This window comes from Suricata suricatta, chromosome 8, assembly GCF_006229205.1.
Source record: "Suricata suricatta isolate VVHF042 chromosome 8, meerkat_22Aug2017_6uvM2_HiC, whole genome shotgun sequence".
Classification (NCBI taxonomy): Eukaryota; Metazoa; Chordata; class Mammalia; order Carnivora; family Herpestidae; genus Suricata; species Suricata suricatta.
In genome coordinates, this window is record NC_043707.1 from 130,809,686 (window position 1) to 130,830,854 (window position 21,169).

General features: G+C 52.1%; 2 protein-coding genes across 4 annotated transcripts in view; one reads left to right on the plus strand and one right to left on the minus strand.

The window, feature by feature from the left end:
- Positions 1-10,827, plus strand: part of AGMAT (agmatinase) — a 20,946-nt gene extending 10,119 nt beyond the window's left edge. The window contains exons 3-9 of the mRNA XM_029945901.1: positions 6-176; positions 1,115-1,317; positions 4,414-4,462; positions 5,692-5,887; positions 6,815-6,994; positions 9,710-9,794; positions 10,506-10,827. Coding sequence (XP_029801761.1) covers positions 6-176; positions 1,115-1,317; positions 4,414-4,462; positions 5,692-5,887; positions 6,815-6,994; positions 9,710-9,794; positions 10,506-10,657 — 1,036 coding nt within the window. The 3' untranslated portion in view covers positions 10,658-10,827. The remainder of the gene's footprint in view (positions 1-5; positions 177-1,114; positions 1,318-4,413; positions 4,463-5,691; positions 5,888-6,814; positions 6,995-9,709; positions 9,795-10,505) is intronic.
- A 2,134-nt stretch (positions 10,828-12,961) lies between these two features.
- DNAJC16 (DnaJ heat shock protein family (Hsp40) member C16) overlaps positions 12,962-21,169 on the minus strand; it is a 41,936-nt gene continuing 33,728 nt past the window's right edge. For all 3 annotated transcript variants that reach the window (XM_029947393.1, XM_029947390.1, XM_029947392.1), the window contains 7 exons: positions 19,788-19,971; positions 18,157-18,339; positions 17,979-18,055; positions 16,683-16,763; positions 15,989-16,087; positions 15,266-15,436; positions 12,962-14,681 (listed from right to left, as the gene is read on the minus strand). In XM_029947393.1, the coding sequence (XP_029803253.1) occupies positions 14,282-14,681; positions 15,266-15,436; positions 15,989-16,087; positions 16,683-16,763; positions 17,979-18,055; positions 18,157-18,339; positions 19,788-19,971 (1,195 nt within the window). In that variant the 3' untranslated portion in view covers positions 12,962-14,281. The remainder of the gene's footprint in view (positions 14,682-15,265; positions 15,437-15,988; positions 16,088-16,682; positions 16,764-17,978; positions 18,056-18,156; positions 18,340-19,787; positions 19,972-21,169) is intronic.

Consider the following 21,169-nt stretch of genomic DNA (forward strand, 5'->3'; position numbering starts at 1 on the left):
CCCAGCCGCCGGGCCTCCGACGCCCGGAACCAGCCCCCCAGCTCCGAGGTCGTGGCCCGGCCGGTGGGCGTCTGCTCCATGATGCGGCTGCCGGTGCAGGCCTCCCCCGAGGGGCTGGACGCCGCCTTCGTGGGGGTGCCCCTGGACATCGGGACCTCCAACCGGCCCGGGGCGAGGTAAGGCCCGCAGGACGGGGGGCCATGCGGCCGGACCGCCCGATGGCCACGGGGCGCGAAAGACACAGGGACCTCCTCTCGCCCAGGGCGGGTTCGGAAGCCGATGTGGTCTCCGGACTTATCGTTGGAGAGATCGTGGGTTCCCCTCCTCCGTCGTCACACAATGTTGATGGGACCCGATCAAGCATTGCTCAAATACCAGGGTTTTCTTTTCTGTTTTTTTAAGATTAAAAAAAATTATTTTTAGATAACCTCTACACTCAGCATGGGGCTGGAATTTACAACCCGGGATAAGGGTGGTAAGCTCTACCGACTGAGCCGCCAGGCGCCCCCAAGGCATTTTTTCCCTGAGATCCTGGCAGAGAAAGTAAAACCTGTTTCCCTAATTAGTGAGCATCAGCTATGTCTGATTCAGCTCAGCCACTTGACAGATGTATCTGCGGTATATACTAATAATCTGAAGTTTACATGCTGCCATTCATTAAACGTCCACTACATGCACGGCGCTTTGCAAAAATGACCTCAATTCTCATAACAACACAGTAAGGTAACTATTATTTTACAGATTAGGAAACTGAGGCTCACGGAGACAAAGGTATCTAATGCCATTTTTTAAAATTGGTGAAGGGTGGGTTTCTAAAGCTGTGCCTTTAATCTCTTCCGTATAGGGCCTGGGTTTTCGGGGTTCTCAGTCAGGGGCGATTTTGACCCCAGCGGACATTTGGTGTCCTCGAGGGCCATTTTGGTTCTCACAACTTGCTCCTGGCCTCTGGTGGGTTACAGACCAGGGGAACTATCCCACCATGTACTGGATGGCCCCCCCACATTGGAGGTACATCCAGCCCCAATACCAGCAGTGCAGAGGCGGAGAAGCCCTGGCCGGGGCAGGACCTCTGACCTTGGAGGGGTGGCTCACAGGCCGGCTCTCCTTCCTCGAGGTTTGGACCCCGGCGGATCAGGGAAGAGTCGGTGTTGCTTCGAGCGGCCAACCCGAGCACGGGGGCCCTGCCCTTCCAGTCCCTGGCGGTGGCAGATCTCGGCGACGTGAACGTCAATCTTTACAACCTTCAGGACAGCTGCCGTCGAATTCAAGAGGCCTATCAGAAAATCGTCGCGGCCGGCTGCATTCCTCTGACCTTGGGTAATAACATCCACAAGGGCAAGTGCAGTTCCCTGCAGGAAGGGTTTATCACAGGCAAGCCGCTGTGAATATGGAGACAGTAGGAAAGGGAATGTTTTTATTCCTTCTTTTTTGTTGTTGTTTGTTTATTTATTTTGAGTGGGGGAGGGGTGGAGAGAGAGGGAGAGAGAGAATCCCAAACAGGCTCCATACTCCGTGCTGAGTTGGATCCCAGCACCGTGAATTGTGACCTGAACCGGTATCAAGAGTTCAACCCTCAACCGACTAACCCTCCCAGGCGCCCCTTTAGTTAATTATTTTTACCCCCTGGGGAGAGGATATTTACAATTTGGGACTGGTACAACTGACAGGGATGGGGGCGAGGCAAGCGAGGCATTCACTTGAACATTTATTTATTTTGAGGGACAGACAGAGCATGAGCCGGGTGGGCAGAGGGAGAGGGAGACACAAGCCAAAGCAGGCTCCAGGCTCTGAGCTGTCAGCACAGAGGCAAGGCATTCACTTTAATGCAAAATTTAAGGGAGGGGGGAGGTGTCAAAAAGTCAACAATAAATATGATTGACTTCTCTCTCTTTTTTTTAGTGTTTATTTTTGAGAGAGGGAGAGAGAGAGAGAGAGACAGTGTACAAGCAGGGGAGGGCAGAGAGAGAGGGAAACAGAATCAGAAGCAGGCTCCAGGGTCTGAGCTGTTAGCACAGAGCCCAACGTGGGGCTTGAATGTACAAACCGCAAGATCATGACGAGCTGTAGTTGGACGCTTAACCGACTGAGCCACCCAGGTGCCCCTTGACTTTTCTCTTTTGCCTGAGGCTCCGATAGGGTTCAGAATAGCACTGTTACTGATCCTATCTTTCTTTAAAATTTATCTGGGGGCGCCTGGGTGGCTCAGTCGGTTAAGCGTCCGGCTTCGGCTCAGGTCATGATCTCGCGGTTTGTGGGTTCGAGCCCCGTGTCAGGCTCTGTGCTGACAGCTAGCTCTGAGCCCAGAGATTGCTTCAGATTCTGTATCTCCCTCTCTCTCTGACCCTCCCCTGCTCACTCTGTCTCTCAAAAATAAATTTAAAAACTTATCATGGATTTTTTTGGGGGGCATTGATTTTGAATTTACAAGTATTGCATTAAAATGGTATTTATCTTAATTAGTGAGGTGGGTTTTTTGGGGGGTGTGCCTTAAATTTTGTATCCCAGCAAGTGTCTCTACCCACCTCACCTTTGTCACCTCACCCCTTGATTCCAGGTTCTGGAAAGGCTCACAACAGGGGCTCAGTGTTGACTTCTTAACTATTTCAAGAACATGCTTTTCTATGACTTTGTCTGAGAGAGAGCTGCAAAGGGGCATTTTCCTCCAAATCAGGGTCTCTGTCGGTCAACAGAGCAGCTTCCCCCCCCTCCCCTTCTTCCATCTCCCTGTCTTCCAGTTGGCAAAGAGTTAAAATGACACAGACCTTTTCTAAGTATCCAAATGTATTTTTGCCAAAAGAGTGGGCCTAAGAACATTGTCTGTGTGCTGAGTATTTCTGGAGAACACGGTGTGAAATCTCAGCTTTGCCTCTCACTAGCTAGTCAGGCTTCATTTCCTCACCTGTAAAATGGGAATAAGAGCGTCTACCTCATTGTATCATGTGAGCATAAGACAAAAGTGTATTTATTTATTTATTTTAAAAATTTTTATATTTTTAATTTATTTTTGAGAGAGAGAGAGAGAGAGAGAGAGAGAGAGAGAGAGACAGTGCAAGGAGGGGAGGGGCAGGGAGAGAGGGAGACACAGAATCTGAAGCAGGCTCCAGGCTCCAAGCTGTCGGCACAGAGCCCAATGCGGGGCTCGAACTCACAAACCACGAGATCATGACCTGAGCCGAAGCCGGACGCTTAACCGACTGAGCCACCCTGGCGCCCCACAAAAGTGTATTTAAAGTGCCCTCATCATGACTGGCATATTTTAAGCTTCCATAAATGTTGCTATTGTTGTTATTAATAGTAATCCATACTAATACCTCTTGAGGCCTGAGTTGGCCAGTGCGGTAGCCATTAGCCACGTATTGTTATTAAAATTAAAATTATTTTAGGGTGCCTGGATGGCTCAGTTGGTCAAGCGGCCAACTCTTAATTTCAGTTCAGGGCATCATCTCACGGTTTGTGAGTTCGAGCCCCGCATCAGGCTCTGCACTGACAGTGAGGAGCCTGCTTGAGATTCTTTCTCTCTGCCCCTCCCTCTCTGCCCCTTCCCTGCTGGTGCTGTCTCTTTCTCTCAAAATAAATACACTTAAAGAAATAACAATTAATTAAAATAAAATAAAAAATTCAGTTCCTCCGTGGCATGAGCTACATTCCAGAGGCCCATGTGGCTAGTGGCCACCACATTGGCCAGTGCAGCAGGAGAACACGTCTGTCACTGCAAAAAGCTCTACTGGACAGAGCTGTTCCACACATTTTATCTGCAAACTTTAATTTGCTTCCTCTTTTTTAAAAAAATTTTATTTCTTTATTTTGAGACAGAGAAGACAGGGGCAGAGAGAGGGAGAGAGAGAATCCCAAGCAGGTTCCATGCTGTCAGCAGAGAGCTTGACATGGGGCTCAATCCCATGAACCATGATATCATGACCTGAGCCCAAGTCAGACGCTTAACCAACTGAGCCACCCAGGCACCCAATTTCCTCTTTTACATTTTTTTTTAAATGTTTGTGTGTGTGTGTGAGAGAGCGAGAGAGAGAGACAGAGACAGTGACAGAGAGACAGAGAGAGAGAGGGAGACACAGAATCCGAAGCAGGCTCCAGGTTCTGAGCTAGCTGTCAGCACAGAGCCCAACGTGGGGCTCGAACCCACGAACTGTGAGATCATGACCTGAGCCAAAGCTAGACGCTCAACCGACTGAGACACCCAGGTGCCCCCCATTTTCTCTTTTAAATGACAGTGTAATACCAAATACCCAGCGGCCATTTTCCCACCACGGAACAAGATCTTACTTTAGCTGGGTAGGTTATAGTTCTTCAGTCTAATCAAAGAGGGTGGCACAGTTGGACAGAAGATTGTCCTATAGAGTAGGTGTCCCCCCCATCTTATCCACACTGCAGATGCTTTCTTTTTCCTCTCTGCAGGTGGAGATCACACAATCACATATCCTATATTGCAAGCGATGGCAAAAAAGTAAGTCCCAAGTGTCTGGTTCCACACAAGGTTTCAAAATTCAGGGGCTAGGGAATGAGTTGTTCGCTGCTCTGCGGTATCAAGTCACCTTCGCTAGCTCAGGTTATTTGGGGTGATAGGAAATTCCCGGCTGAGTTGTTTCTGTGGATCAAAATTAAGGTTGAGCGAGCTCCAGGTGTCTCTGTCAGTCACCAGCTGGGAGTCAAGACGGTTTATCGTGGACACTCTGGCCACCCTTGCTGGCCCCGGATCCGCTCATATGTCTCTGTTTGGGGAAGATGAGCCCCTCGTGAAATCTACAACCCCAGTGAACTTCAGTTTCTGTTTTGCTTCAATGGCCAAATACTTGATGATGTTGATCACTGGGGAGAGGCCCTCTTTCTTCCTGAAGGTGCCCCTTGCCCCCGAGAAAAAAACTATGGATATTCTAGGAGTGGAAGTCTACCAGGGATTAACCTTGGTTAATCAGTTTGACAAAGAGGCAGGAGGGCCAAGGTGGCGGCGGCTCCAGAATTCATAAGAAGGAAAGACGTGTGGGTGGTGGCACTCTGGTGGGTGGTGGGAGGGATGGGTCTTTTCTGGAAGCTGGGCTTGCCTGGGATTGATCTAATTTTTTAAATGTTTTTATTTATTTTTGAGAGACAGAGAGAGAGAGACAGCATGAGCAGGGGAGGGTTAGAGAGGGAGACACAGAACCTGAAGCAGGCTCCAGGCTCTGAGCTGTCAGCACAGAGCCCGATGCAGGGCTCGAACCCACAAACCGTGAGATCATGACCTGAGCCAAAGCCAGATGCTTAACGGACGGAGCCCCCCAGGCGCCCCAGCCTGGCATTGATTTAGATGAGACATTTCTCTTGGGCGGCTGGCAGTGTGGATAGAGATCATGGAGAGAGCGCTGGGTTTGAAGCGGCTTCTCTGGCCGGGCGGTCCTGATTGGTTCAGCCGAGGTGCCTGCGCCACCATCCTTCCTTAGGCCTCTCCCTCTCCAGGTGAAGAAGATTCTCGGTGATAGGTAGTGGGTGGGGAGGACCAAGCACCTGTCTGTCCTCTGCCTGGCGTCTCGGAGTTAAATGTTCTGAGATGCTAAATGATTCGCAGACAGAAACCAGCTGCGAGGCCTCCACTCGGTGGCTGTGAACTGTGGAGTCTGGAAGTTCAGGCAGCCAGGAGGGTGGCTGTGCTCAGGCCCCAGGTGCAGACCTGGCCTCTGAGCTGCCTGCTGTCACCAGGCATGGCCCCGTGGGGCTGCTTCATGTGGATGCTCACACGGACACGGCCGACAAGGCCCTGGGGGAGAAGGTCTACCACGGAGCGCCCTTCCGCCGCTGCGTGGACGAGGGACTCTTGGACTGCAAGCGTGTGGTGCAGATCGGCATCCGGGGCTCTGCCTTGACCCTGGATCCCTACAGATACAGCCGGAGCCAGGTGACACATCAGATGCCCCTTCCTCTGTCCCCAGCCTGCAAAGTGCCTTCCTGTCCGGTGGCCACTCGGTGGTAGCTATAGATTCACCAGGGGCTTTCATAACCAAATCCAGAAAACGGGACCAAAGCCCGAATTTCCAAGAGGGTCCTGCAGAGCCGAGGGGAGAGAGGATGTTAATTTAGGAGGCAAAGGAGGCCTCTCATCTCTGGGCTGGGAGGCAGGCGGAAACACACCGGTCCCTGGGCTGTTGCTGGCTTGGACAGGAGCCAGGGAGGCCCAAACCCAAGGCGAGCGGCCACCTTTCCAGGTCTTGTCCCCTTCCCCACCGGGCAGAGTGGCTCCTAGGTGAACACGTATGACAAGATCCAAATGGAGAGCCCCAAGTCCCCTGATTTTATTTTATTTATTACTTAAAACAATTTTTTAATGTTTTAAATTTATTTTTGTGGGGCAGAGAGAGAGGGAGACACAGAATCGGAAGCAGGCGCCAGGCTCTGAGCGGTCAGCACAGAGCCTGACACGGGTCTCGAACCCACAAACCGTGAGATCATGACCTGAGCCGAAGTCAGACACTTAACCGACTGAGCCTCGCAGGCGCCCTGCAAGTCCCCTGCTTTCAGAGCGCGCCCACGCCAGTCCCTGGCCAGAGCCCCTGGGGAGGTGCTAACCCAAGCTGACCTGAGCTGCTCGCTCCCGTCCTAGCAAGCTGCTCTCTGACCCCGCCCCCATGGGCAGCTTTGACTGCCAGGCCTCGTTCTCCCTCCCTCACCACTAAAACGGGGATGACAGTTCTGTCCTCGTGAAGGTTGGGGGTCAAACGGGATGCGTACACAGGCACTTGGCATGGGGTTGGCACAGGAGAAATGCCCAGGAAATGCTGCCAGGTAGAAGCCTCGACCTCCTGCTCTCTACTTCCTGCCTCCGCAGGGCTTCCGGGTGGTCCTGGCTGAGGACTGCTGGATGAAGTCCCTGGTCCCTCTGATGGGAGAAGTGAGGCAGCAGCTGGGAGGCAAGCCCATGTACATCAGCTTTGACATTGACGGCTTGGATCCCGCCTATGCCCCGGGGACAGGAACACCGGAAATTGCTGGTCTCACCCCTAGTCAGGTAAGGAGGTTCCGCCAGTGATAATTCCTGGGGGTGGGCGTGAGGATTTGGGGCTCCGCCACTTTCCTGGGACTCGTAGTGAGCCTTCAGGATCAGGGTAGGATTTTTTAAAAGTTATTTTTTATGTTATTTATTTATTTATTTATTTATTTATTTATTTAATGTTTTATTTATTTTTGATACAGAGAGAGACAGAGCATGAGAGGGGGAAGGGCAGAGAGGAGACACAGAACTGAAGCAGGCTCCAGGCTCTGAACTAGCTGTCAGCACAGAGCCTGACGCGGGGCTCGAACCCACAGACGTGAGATCTGACCTGAGCTGAAGCTGGAGACTTAACCGACTGAGCCACCCAGGCGCCCCGTTTTTTATTTATTTTTGAGAGACAGACAGCACAATCAGGGGATGGTCAGAGAGAGAGAGACAGAATTGGAAGCAGGCTCCAGGCTCTGAGCTAGCTGTCAGCACAGAGCCCGATGGGGGGCTTGAACACAGGAACCGTGAGATCATGGCCTGAGCCAAAGCTGGACGCCTAACCGACTGAGCCACCCAGGTGCCCCAGGATAGGGCTTTAAAAAGCAGAGCACTTAGGCCTTTTCTGTGCGCAGGGCTGCTCGCAGTTTGAACATTTTTCTTGCGGGAGGAGTGAACTGATTTTGACAAGGGCCATTTCTTCTCTGGGATCTGTCTGTCGTTTGAGCTTTGTGCCTCTGACCCACCTCTAGTTAGTTCCTGGGCAGTTTGCAGTATCCCCTCTTAAAAACACTAAACTTATCCTTTTGAGGTTAAATGTAAAAAGTGCTCACAGGGGCACCTGGGTGGCTCAGTTGGTTGAGCGTCCGACTTCGGCTCAGGTCATGATCTCACAGTCTTTGGGTTCGAGCCCCACGTTGGGCTCTGTGCTGACAGCTCGGAGTCTCGAACCTGCTTCAGATTCTGTGTCTTCCTCTCTCTCTGCCCCTCCCTTGCTCACTCTCTGTCTCTCTCTCTCTCAAAATCAAATAAAGACATTAAAAAAATAATAAATAAAAAATAAAAAGCGCTCACAGTGGGACTACCTACCTAGGTAGCTGAAGAGTTTTAGAAACACCCAAATAAAGCTCTTTCTTTCTCTCCTTTTTTTTTTTTTAATTAAAAGAGAGAGAGAGAGGGCATGTGCATGCATGAGCAGGGGAGGGGCAGAGGAAGAGGGAGAGAGAATCTCAAGCAGGTTCCGCGCTCAGTGTAGACCCTGACACGGGCCTCGATCTCAAGACTGTGAGATCATGACCTGAGCCAAAATCAAGAGTCGACATTCAGCCGACTGAATCACCCAGGGGGCCCCCAGATAAAGCTCTCAGAAGGCGTGCTGAGTGTAAATAAATGCCGGAGGCAGAATTGGAGTGTGATTATAACTGGAAGGTAAGCTGCAGGAGGCTGGGGCTTTTATTTTGTTTACCACACTACCCTTCAGTCCAGAACAGTGCCCGGGGCACCTGGGGGGCTCATTCGGTGAAGCTTCCGGCTTCAGCTCAGGTCCTGATCTCACAGTTCGTGGGTTCGAGCCCCGCGTCGGGCTCTGTGCTGACAGCTCAGAGCCTGGAGCCGGTCTTTGGATCCTGTGTTTCCCTCTCTCTCTGACCCTCCCCTGCTCATGCTGTCTCTCTCAAAAAAAATAAAAGCATTAAAAAAATTTTAGAATAGTGCCTGACTGAAAGGGTAGGAAGTCACTAAGACTCACATCTTCTCTTGTCTAAGAAGGCGGCATGTTAGTGACTACCTTTTCAAAGCCGTTCTCTATCACTTCCCCTCGGAGAGATTCCTAAGACACGATCCTCATTCCTCGTGTATCATTCTTCTGGGCTTTTCACCGGGACCAGGGAAACACTTTTAGATGACGGGACTCCTTCCTACCATCCCCCTCACCTGTCTTCTGGCCGCATCCAACTACCGGTATTTCTTTCCGTCTTGGAGTCTTTGCACGTGTCTCTCTGCCCAGGTTGCCCTATCCCTACGTCTCTGGTCAATTCCTTGGACTAAGGGTTCCCACCTTGGGGAGGCCTTCCCCCAGCTCTTTGGGCTGTTTTGTATTATACTTTGCTATGTTTGTTGTTGCTGTTGTTGTTTAAAATAATCTCTGCACCCAGCATGGGGCTTGAAATCACAACCCTGAGATCAAGAGTTGCATGCTCTGGGGTGCTTGGTGGCTCAGTTGGTTAAGCATCCAACTTCAGCTCAGGTCATGATCTCGTGGTTCGTGGGTTCGAGCCCCATGTCAGACTCTGTGCTGACAGTGTGGAACCTGGAGCCTGGCTTCGGATTCTGTGTCTCCCTCTGTCTCTGCTTCTCCTCAACTCATGTTCTGTTCCTGTCTCTCTCTCTCTCAAAAATGAATAAACATTAAAAACAAAAAAAAAATAAAAAAGAGTTGCATGCTCTACTGCCTGAGCCAGCCAGGCGCCTCTATGCTTGCTTTTCTCGAAGCACGACATTGAAATGGTTGGTTTGCTCGTGTCCGTCATCACACGGTGGACCCCTCGGGGGCGGGGCTGCAGGTCGGCCATTTGTGTCTGTGTGACGCCCGGCTGTGTGCGTGGCAGCCGCGAGTTTATGGGGGGAAAGCACCAGCCCTGAGCCAGAGGGTGGGCACGTCTTGGGAGAGATCCACTGAGATCTCTGAAGTTGCCTTTCGTTGTCCATGGTTGCTGCCGTGGACAACTCGAGCTCGGTCTCGGACAGGCACTGGAGATCATCCGGGGTTGCCGAGGCCTGAACGTGGTGGGCTGTGATCTTGTCGAAGTGTCGCCGCTTTATGATCCTTCTGGTGAGTAAGCGAGAGTGCCCTGATCTGGAAGCAGCTGCTCGTTTGAATTCTATTAATCTACTTAATAAGCGGAAGACAGATGCGTCCTTTTGCATCACCTGGGAACCTGCTGGATGTGTTTTGCAGTGAAGAAAATAAACCTGTTACCGCACACCTTACAAACATGAGCTAATTAACTCTAACACACGCCCCCCGGGAGGTGGCTCTCTGTGGCCTGGCCTTCCGGCAGCAGAAGGGAAATCACCTTCAGGAGTAGGAATCAGGTCATTGGGGGTGGGGTAGCACAGTTCCCTCCTCTGCTCTTTCACCGAGAAGTGAGTTGTCGAGGCCTAAGTAATAGTTATTAGTATTAAAAAAGTGGGCGGTTAGCTGGTTTAGGAAAGAGATTCAAAGCAGATGCTGTCCCAATAATTTCAATTTGGAGAACTTATAGACTGAGGCCTATTAGCTTCAGTGGGCAGGTGATAAACACAGTTCACACTGTTATTAGAGGCTTTCCTTCCAAGGAGCCTTCAAGAGCCTGACGGAGCAGAGCTCCGGGGGAAGGCGGGTCCACGGGGTGGCTGGGCAGCCCCCCAGGAGGCAATCTGGAAAGGCGGCATCGAGGGTGGTGGTCGGCACTGTGTTCCCCTTCGATTTTCTCCCTTGGTAGGAAATACAGCCCTGCTGGCGGCTAACCTGCTGTTTGAGATGCTGTGTGTGCTCCCCAAGGTCACGGTCGTCTGAACCTGGTGCTTTCCCAGATGAAACAGTGGCTTGTGTCGACGACAAACTCAGGAATTTACGTGCCAGCGGTCTGCGTGCTCAGACTTCCCGCTAGAGTGTCCCTGGAGGCTGTAAACTCAGGGCATTCCGAAGTCTGACCGACAACTAGTATTTCTAAGGAGTCTGAATTAACTAAAAAAAAGAGAAGCATGCGTGTTGTTCTGACGAAAGACGGTGGAGGATAAAGGGAAGAGGGACGAAGCATTTAGTCTAAAAACTGGAGAGAAGAAATAATAAATAAACGTATGACAGAATGCCGTATACACATCTCCTGGGCCTCTAGTTTCTCTTCCTTTACCCTGGGTGTTCTCCTAAGGAACTCAGGGCTGCATCTGGGTTTTAGGCTTTTTGTGAATAGAAACAAATAGTTTGAGGGGAACATGTAGGGCCTGATAAGCTGCCTACCTGAAGCCCAGGAGGGCACACGGAATGCCTTTTCAACCAGACATTAGGCGGCCCCCAAAGTGCCCGTGGAGACGCTTCCGTAACCCAGTCCCTGCCTCAGTCTTGCACCCCCGGCTCCTCCCCGCCCTCGAGGACCCCAGCTCCTGGAATCGGCCCTGGAGACTCAGGCCTGTGCCCAGTCACACGCAGATTTAGCTTTGCTGCGAGCGGGTCCACGATCAAATCGTCCTCTGCCGATGCAAGGGTGACGCGAAATCGTCACACATTAAAATAGTTTATTTCTGTTTCCAGTCTGTAATAGTCTTAAAACAAAAATAACATTAGCTTCAGTGCCTGTGCACAATACAAAACAGAAACAACATAAAAAAAGACACCATTTGCCAAATAAGTTATTTGTTCCTAAGAGTATCAAAAGTGCAAAATATTCACCTTCTTCTCAGACCGCTCTCTAAAGTGTCCTCTTCCTCCTGGACAAACTGAGTGGACAGATTCACAGCTGCCACATGGCATTTGTTTCCAAGGGACAAGGTCAGGCATTTGGAGGCGAGCGATTATTTCATCTGTTAAGGACATTCTGGGTCAGCTCTTAAAGAATTTTACTTGGGGAAAAATTCGAGTTTGCTTCCAATCTCTTTTCTCGGAAAAAGCAAATCACTTAAAATGCATTTAGATTTCATTTCTTTTTAAATCGGGAAGACATGCGTGTGCTGAACGAGGAGGAAATCAACCTATTAATTTGAAGAGTACGGCCGAATTTTCACGGTGGGTAAGTGATGGCAGAGACGGACCCTGGTGCCTGACGGAAATGAGGGCCGCCTTGCTCCCTGAACCGCAGCTGACTCAGAGCTCACGGTCTCTTAGACCGATTACGCCACCAGCACCTGGATGATGGAAAAAATATTTGTAAGTAGGCGTGTGTTCCGCAAAGCCTTGTTTTGGGCCACTTTTCAGCCCCATCTGCTAAACGTGATCCAGAGTCTCTACGAACCAGGAAACCCTACTTCTAAACATAAAGCAACATTGGCAGGTCTCAACATACTCAAAGGCCACGAAGTTAACTTAAAACCGAAATCACGTCTGTGATCACACACAAGAGGAGAGACAGTGGCATTGGCTGAGCACGACAGTGACTCATACATTTGACACAAAAGCAAACAAATTCAGGGAAAGGGTCAGGAGGAAAGGCTTGGGTGGTCATGGGCTAAGTTCAATTTAAGTAAAAACCTCCCTAGTGTCCTTCTGGGGGACATCTCTTTCAGCCCCAGACAGACCCGCGGAAGGACTTTTGGACCAAAAACATTTGCCGGGAATGTTTTTGATCCTATTCTCCCTTTCCTTTCCTAGTGCAGACGGAGGGTGCGGCTGACTGTCTGAAGGTGCTTTTGGTTTTAATGAGAAGCGTTTTTAAAATGAACAGAGCTGGGGAGATTTTGTTTTCAGAAATGAAGGTCACGGATCCCATTAGTACCGGAAGTTAAAACTAAAAACCCACCACTGAACCAAAACACTTAGTCGCATCAGCAACTTGGCCATAGACGACCTAGAAAATAACTTGGAGGACGGTGCGTCAAGAACCCAAGGAGTCCCTTAATCACGCCCGCCTGGGCCTGGGCTCACCAATACAGCCAGCAGAGTAAGCATCCAAGGCTTAGAGGATCATGTGGAAAAAAACGCAATGCAGCCTGGCAGTGATTTCTTTCTTTCCTTCTTTTTTTTTTTTTTTTAAATAAAGCTATAGAGTCCACGGAAACTACAGAAATTCCTGGGCTTAAATAATTAATCACTTGCCGCTGTAGCTCAAGATTTAAATTATTCAGGATCCAAATCGCTTAGTTTCAAGCAATTGTGATTAAAGAAACGCTAACTCCATAAATGTCCCATTGCTGATTCTGCCCCTTCATTTTATAAAAGGGCAAGTTTACTTTGACGTGTGAACTGACCACTCTTTGAAGTTGTTCCAACTCCACTCGTGGTTTTGCCCTAAAAAAAAAAAAACAAAAAAAAAAAAAGAAGAAAAAGGAAAAGAAGAAGAAAAGGCAAGCTCTCTGGCTGGTGTGATCCACTGTGCACTGGCTGGAGCTCGGCAAGCTGGGCGCTGATGGCAGGCCGGACCCTGTTCCTGGAGGAGCAGGTGTGAGTTAAAGGGAGAAAGCAACCGAGCTATGGGAATAGAGGCCACGAGCTCAAAGTAAGCCTTTTGCCAAACAGGGGTCTAGAACAAGTCTTGGCTCACTTGTCACAAAGGAGAGCCCTAGAGTTACAGCACTTTTGGGGTAACGGTGTTCAAAATACAATTGTTGAGAAGAGATCGGGAGTTCCTTGATACAAAGACAGGTCCGGTATTTTCCTAGAGAGACGCCCCAGGGTGAAGAGGTCCCTCGGCCCGGCTCACGACTGGTGGGATAGGGTGTCTTCAGTTTAGCATCTACGGGCTTATAGCAGCTTATCTCTATGCCCGGAGGACAAGATCACAGATTACGGCTCCTAAGATTCATACCCTAAAAGTGACAGAGGCGGAAAGGCATGTGAAAACGTACACGTGAATGGCTCACAGTCATTACAGTACTTCCTGCCGTGCGGATCCCTCCCTGGCGAGGTTCGGGGCTGAGGCGGTGGCCGACGGGACGCCGTGGAGAGGGGTCGCTTCGGTCACTGCCCAGTCCCTGCTTCTTCTGTCTTGGGAAGAGAACCAAACTCCCACGCAGAGCTCCTACTCATCCCTAGCCTTTTAAAACGGTGGCTGCCAAACTGGGCGGGGGGATACCTCCCAATTTTAGCCACTGGCTATGGGAAAAAACGGTCAAAGGTTAAGACTGCTTGGAACCAGGCCGCTTGCGGGATGCAGGGCCCGGAAGCTGCTGCGGGCTGTCCCGATGACAGCATGCGCCGGGGCAGGAGCCTGGTGGGGGCGGGGGGGGGGGGGCGGCGCCGGGGACCCGCACTCCGGGCTCTCGAGGATGCGGTTCCGTCCAGGTACCGCTGCGGCCGGAGCCCGCGCTCCTCCCACGGCACAGGGACAGGACAGGGGAGGGATGACAAAGAAAGAGGGGAGTGAGCAGTCTGCTTTAAATAGTGCGGCATTCAAACGAGGGGAGGGGAAACCCAAAGGAAACGATTTTGATCTGGGGGAGTCAACTTGAGGTGTTTTTCACGCCTAGGTTAGAACAGGGCAAAGGCAAGATTCTTCTAGCCATTGTTCCAGAAGAATGATCTAGAATCTATTCTCGGTCCGTGGTGAGAGGTTGAGTCCTGAAAAGGCCTGGTCGCAGGGGCCCCGTAAAAAGCCTGAAAGAGTTTAAGTCCGCCTCGAGCCCCTCTCAGTCTAGTTCGGGCCACGACGGGATATAAAACCTCTGTAAGGAGCCTTCCAGCAGGCGCTCCATCCACAAGGACAACTTGCTCAGTTTCCCTCTGACGGGCCTGGGTCCGAGGCCGCTGGAAGGCTTCCCTCGAGACTCGCCCAGATGGAGGGAGGAGTCAAGCGCCCTGCAGGACCCCACGGCCTCCTCCTCCTCCACCGCCTTCTGGGGCTTGAAGAGGCAGAAGTACTTCTTGTGGCCGTTCAGGGCCAGCACGTAGCCTGTGTAGTCACGCTCCATGAAATGCTTGTCGTACTGGTTTGGGATCGGGGCCGCGTCCTGAGCGAACTCCAGTAAGTACTCCAGCCACTCTCTGTGCTTGTCCAGGCTCAGGAAGGAGAAGTGCAGGCAGCTGCTCCTGTGCGGGGACAGAACGGGGACTCAGGGTTTATCCCGACGCATCGGACCACAGGCAGCGTACGTGCCTCGGTCAGATGTCAAGTCCCAGCAGGAGGCTCCGCCTTGGGCAGGGCCCGAGAACGGAAAGAACAGAGGGGTCCCGGGGACTGAGGGCTGCTTCAACAGGAGCCGTGCTCTGCTCGCCCCATCTCCCTGTCTCTTGCCCGGTGTCCCTTCCGGCCCTCTCGGTGTCCCTTCAGGAAAATACACGACAGGCTAGAGCTCCCCAAAGGGCTCGGGGAGGAAGTCTGGGATTGGGCTCTTTTGTTCGGAAGCATCGGGACTTGGGAGTCTCGGGGAGAAAAGTCCCCTGGCGATGCCTCAGATTTCCGGGCTGGACAGGTCACAGCCCGTCTTGCTGCACGCACAGGGCCCCTCGTGGTCCAGGAGGGAAGGATGCAACACTCTTCCAGTTCCCTCCTCACCTGAATGTGCTCCCCGCACCCCGTCCTGTGAACTTACCCCCTCCCTCTCCCCCCTGCTCCCGTGAGCTCACCCTCTCCTTCTCCCCCGCTCCTTCTCCCCCCCACCCCGTGAGCTCACCCAGTGAACGTGTACACCTCCAGAGCGAACTTCTGCAGGAGGCTGGTCTTGGTGGGGTCTGACAGGATGAGGACCACATTCATGTGGCCGGGCCTCAGGCGGACCAGGTTGCTGGTGTATGTCACATCGGTGAGTTCCGTGACCTCCACAAAGCCCTTCTTAGGAATCTTGCTGTGGGGAAACAGTGAGGAATTGAGACGTTAGCAGGACAGGGGCGTGCCGTCACTTTGAAAAGAAACAGGAGGAAGAAAATGCTCTGTTCCATGCAGACTGGGTAGGAGATTTAATATCCTCGAGCCTGGCGCACTTGGCCGGAGGGGGACGGTCCCTCGTGGTGGGCCTGGGCCTGCCCAGAGCCGCTCAGACACGGCTGTTCAGCGGGTGGAGAAGCGGCCTTAGGACCGGATGCGAGGGCTCCACACGGTTAGGGTGACGCCCCCTTCTCTGCTGCTGGCTCGTCTAGCGGCTGACTCGCTTCGCTTCCTGCCCCCGTTATTAAATTTGAGATGGAGAGCCTGCAGGGACTGAGTGGGAGGTAAGGGGGTCCTGATCCGAAGGCCTACGGGGTCTCAGTAAACACTAGCCGGCAGCTGACTTGCCCCTAAATTCCCATCTCAGGCATGAGGAGGCGAACCCGAGCGCCTACAGACTGGAGCGCCGCTCCGTCGGACCCCTGGGCCTGGGGCTCTCCTGCCAGGGCGGGGGGGTGTCCTGTTAGAGAACCTGCTGTTTTCTTTGGGGAAGCTTGGCTCCGCCTTCCCGGCCTTCTCGTGCACTTCTTCTTTATCTGGAGGGTTGGACTCCCGCTCATCGCTCGACTCACTGAAGAGAGAAACAAGGAGTTTAGGGGCGCCTGGGGGCTCAGTCGGTGAAGCGTCCCACTTCGGCTCAGGTCATGATCTCGCGGTTCTCAAGCTGGAGCCCCGCGTCGGGCTCTGTGCGGACAGCTCAGAGCCTGGAGCCTGTCTTCAGATGCTGTGTCTCCCTCGCTCTCTGCCCCTCCCCTGCTCGCGTTCTGTCTCTCTCAAAAATAAACAAACATTAAAAAAAAAAAAAAGGGGCGCCTGCGTGGCTCAGTTGGTTAAGTGTCTGGATTCGGCTCAGGTCATGATCTCACGGTTCGTGGGTTCGAGCCCCGCGTCGGGCTCTGTGCTGACAGCTAGCTCAGAGCCTGGAGCCTGCTTCTGATTCTGTGTCTCCCCCTCTCTCTGACCCTCCCCTGCTTGTGCTGTCTCTGTCTCTCAAAAATAAATAAAAAGCATAAAAAATTTTAAAAAAAGAAAAGAAGAGAAAAAAACAAAAAAAAAAAAAAAAGAAAAGAAAAAAACCAAAAGTTTTACAGAGGAAACAGTACACAGGACCCTGAGGTGTGGGCCCCCCCTTGGGAAGTCCCACGGAGAAGCCACGAGGCGTCTACCTGAAAGCCTGGACGATGACGGTGCCGAAGAGGATGAAGAGGGCGGAGAAGACCAGGGACAGAAGAGGCATCATCTCCCGCCTAAAGCAAAGGGAACAAAGTCTGGTCAGCTCTGGGCACGTTGCCGTCACCTCGGCTCACAACACGAGGGGTCTTCTCTGCGGCTCAAACAAAACAAGAAAACCCAAACCAAAAAGCTTTCGTATCAATAAGCACTTTCTAGTTCCATACAGATAGAGGTTTGAGGGCGGGGTTGGTGGTGAGGAAAGCAGAGATTTTCCCCTCACCATTTTAATTCTGACTGCTTACTCCAAAAGCCCGGTTTTACGCGGGCGCCCGGGCGGCTCAGTGTTAAGCGTTCGACTCTTGATTTCAGCTCAGGTCATGATCTCATGGTCTGTGAGTTCAAGCCCCGCGTCAGGCTCTGCGTGCACAGCATGCAGCCTGCCTGGGATTCTCTCTCCCTCTCTCTCCTTCTCTGTCTCTGCCTCTCCCCTGCTCATGCTCTCTCTCAAAATAAATAAACATAAAAATTTTTTTAAAAAGCCACAAAATTTTGGTGTTTTGTCTCAATATAATAGGCTCTGCTTAAATAAGTTCTGCGGAAGGAAGTAACAGGATTTACGCTGTGAATGTGGAAGAACATTCTGATGTCAAGGGCGGCATTGGTGACTAAAAACTCTGGGGGATTATTTCCTTTATTTTGATGGTTTTTTTTCTGGCTGGAATAATTCAGCTGTGGCCCGAAGGGGGGCGGGGAGCAGGAAGAAGAGCTGACCCTGCACGACCCGCTCTGGGACTGGTGCCCTAAAATCTTATTCGCCCGCCACCACTCCTCCGAGGCCTGCGGCTCGCCAGCAGCCGTGCTGGGCGCCAGGCATCGCGCTCAGGAAGGGGAGGACGCCCTGCCCTTCAGGGGCACACAGCTCTCCGGGCGGCGGGGGTGGGAGATGCCTCCCTTCTCTGGTTACCTCTGACGGGTCTGTACGTGTCTACACAGGCCCCACACGGGGCCCCAGGGGCGCCTCAATGAAGGGGCCGGGCCCGGGCTCCCCTGTTTGCCAAGGCAGCCCCAGGGGGTCCTTCCTCACCCAACCCGTGGGCGAGGGCCGGTCCGCGAACACGTAAGAAGGGAAGTGACAGCCAGAAAGAAAACGGGGTCAGGTGTGGGAAACGTGTCCGCGCTCTCGGCTCGCCCGTATCGAGCGTACGCTGAGATCGGAGGACAGTTTCTCAGATGAAAACGCGGGTGCTTCCAGCACTGGGGAAATCGAGTCAGTCTAGCCATGCTCCCACCAGTTGTCGTGGAACGCGCTGTCCCAGCAGCCCGAGAGGTAGTCGGAAGCCGAGGAGAGCCACCGCAGGAGGAGGGTCTGTTGGGAGAGGAAAGGCCTGTCAGGCGGGGCCCCGAACCCGGGAGGGCCAGGTCCTCGCCCGCGGCAGCGGCCCGCCCCTCCCCCGGCCCTGTGCTTACAGGGGCAAGTTCATCGGTCAGGTCGGGGAGCACCGCCTCCGAGGACAGGAGCGCCGGGTCTCTGCGCAGCTGGTCCAGGTAGCCCAGGAGGGTGAATTTATCGCGGTCACTCCCCGTCCAGGGGGCTTCCAGGGTCCGGTACACCACCCTTCCTCCCGTGGTGCGCCTTTCCAGGATAGACACCTGGCGGGAAGAGAGAGGAAGCCCTTGGCGTCTTTCCAAGAGAATGGGAAGTTGCGGTTTGGCTTTCTGTTCAGGGAGGACGGAGAAAAGGACCCAGTGGGTCAGCAGTTTGCCGAAACATGGATACGGACGGGTAGAAAATACGTGCAAGAGATTTACACGCTTTTTCTGGCGAAGAGACTCTGGCGACTTTCCACAGCTTTCACTGGAAGTTAAAGCTCTTTCTTCCAAGTAGACTTTTTTCCTATAACCTCTGACTTAAAAAGAAACCTTTGGGGTGCCTGGGTGGCTCAGTTGGTTAAGGGTCTGACTTTGGCTCAGGTTATGATCTTGCGGTTTGTGAGTTCAAGTCCCGCATCAGGCTCTGTGCTGACCGCTCAGAGCCTGGAGCCTGCTTCGGATTCTGTGTCTCCCCCACCCTCTCTCTGTGCTCCCCCACCAGGCTCCATCTCTCTTTGTCTCAAAAATAAATAAAACATAAAAAAAGGAAACCTTTGTTTTTTAGAGTGACTTTCCATGATTACCAAAATGATGACAAAGACAGAGAGAATTTAATGCTTCTGCAGAGTGATGACAAAGGAGGGGAGAGGAAGGAGAGATCAACTCAAATGGAGTGAAAGGGGGCGCCTGGGTGGCTCAGTCGGTTGAGTGTCCAGCTTCAGCTCAAATCATGATCTCACGGTTTGTGGGTTCGAGTCCCATGTTGAGCTCTGTGCTGATGGCTCAGAGCCTGAAGCCTGTTTCACATTCTGTTTTTCCCTCTCTCTCTGACCCTCCCCTGCTTGCACTGTCTCTGTCTCTCAAAAATAAATAAATAAATAAATAAAAATAAAAAATAAATAAAATGGAGTGAAAAGAGGGAGAAATTCTGAAAGCCTTTTACTGGTAGCCTAAGGAAGCCTTTACAAAGTAGGTACTCTAGGGGTGCCTGCATGGCTTAGTCAGTTGAGTGTCTGACTTCAGCTCAGGTCGTGATCTCACCATTTGTGGGTTCAAGCCCCGTCTCAGGCTCTGAGCTGACAACTCAGAGCCTGGAGCCTGCTTCAGATTCTGTGTCTCCCTCTCTCTCTGTCCCTCCCCCACTCCTGCTCGCTCGCTCGCTCGCTCTCTCTCTCTCAAAAATGAATAAATGTTAAAAAAAATGTTAAAAAAAAAAAAAAGTAGGTACTCTAAGACTAGACCCGCCGTGGGGAAAAAACTGGTGAGAAGAATTGCACTCTTGAACCTTTACTCATAGGAAAGATGCTTCCTGTGAAGGTCTAAGGCTGAGAGTCAGGAGGTGAAATCCCCAGGGTAAAAGACTGTTTTAGCAGTAGGCTTTCAAAAGGGGCTTAGAGATTTCTAGATTTCCTGGAATCTGTGTTCAGAACACCCAGAGGAGGAGGAAATGGCATCAGGTGCCGTGAGCTTGTCAAGAGCTCAGAATAAGGAAAGAATCCATGACTCACCGCCGATTTTCCTTGAAACGCATCCGTGTCTGGCAGCAAGGTGCTGGCAAACTCCTGCTGCCGATGGCTGTGGACGTGCACGAACCTCACGGTGTCTTGTGTGTTTGCCAGGGCGAAGGACAGGAAGGCCTCAAAGGGTTTACTTAACTTGGTAGCCTCGGGAGTCAGTAAGACCACACAGTACCTGCAGAACGACAAAAGAGAAGGCCTTATAGATCAGTCTCCGAGGCCGAGGCTAGAATCTGTAACGGCCGGTGAAGGGGGCGGAGCAGGTGCACAGACGAGAATGCATCTTACTTGAGCAAGCTGTGTGTTAGAAGTCTCCAACGAGGGATTTCAGGTCGTAAATGACCTGTACTTCTCCAGACTGGTGATGTCTTCCCCAAGCCAAACTCCCACACACTTAGGAATTTCTAAGTGTGTTTATTTATTTTTGAGAGAGAAAGAGAGAGCAAGTGGGGGGGATGCAGAGAGCAAGGGGGTCCAGGGATCTGAAGCAGGCTCCGTGCTGACAGCAGAGAGCCCACCAACCATGAGATCATGATCTGAGCCAAACTCAACCACCTGAGCCCCCCGAGTCCCCCAGGCGCCCAGGAATTTCTTTTAAGGCAATGCCTCTGGGTCCTTGATGCAGAAGGGCCTCCAGAAGCCACTTGTTTGGTTCTCGTGTGCCACAGGCAGGGCTGTTCAAATCTGTCTCTGAGCCTCATTCGGAAGGGCCTCCTCTGCGATCCTTCCAATGGCAAGTTTAGCTAATCGTTCATTCGTTCTCCCAAAGGCTCAGGGATCACTTTCTATCTGCCCGCTAAGACAGACCCTGTTCTTGCCCTTGTGGAGCTTAGAGTCCAGTGGGGAAGACGGACCACACACAAACAGATACATCGAGACAAGCGGTAACGAGTGCTATGAGGAAAAGAGAAGGGAGAGAGTCTGGGGTGGGGTGGCAGTCACACTCCCGTAGACAGCTTGCTCAGGGAGACGTCACCTCCCAGAGGTGAGCAGAGGCCTGAATGGAGGGGGTCAGAGCATTCCCGGCAGAGAGGACCACAGGACAAAGACCCCCTTGGTGAAGAGAACTGGGCCCAATGGCCAGTTCCAGTAATATCATGGCTGATGTGTGGAGAACCATCTGGAAGGCATAGGAAGGGTACGGAAGCAGAGCCCAGTTAGAAGGCTAGCAGGGTCTCGACAGGTGCTGGTGGCCTGCTCCAGGACGGCAGTGGCCAAAAAGGGTGAGAACTGCATGTATCTGGGACACTTCCCGAGGGCCACGCACACAACAATCCTTAGGGTCCGGGACACGCTTCTTTATATCGAACCGAAGTCTTTCTTCTCTCTTAGTCTTACAAAGGAATCAGACACATCTGGAAATCGGGAAATTT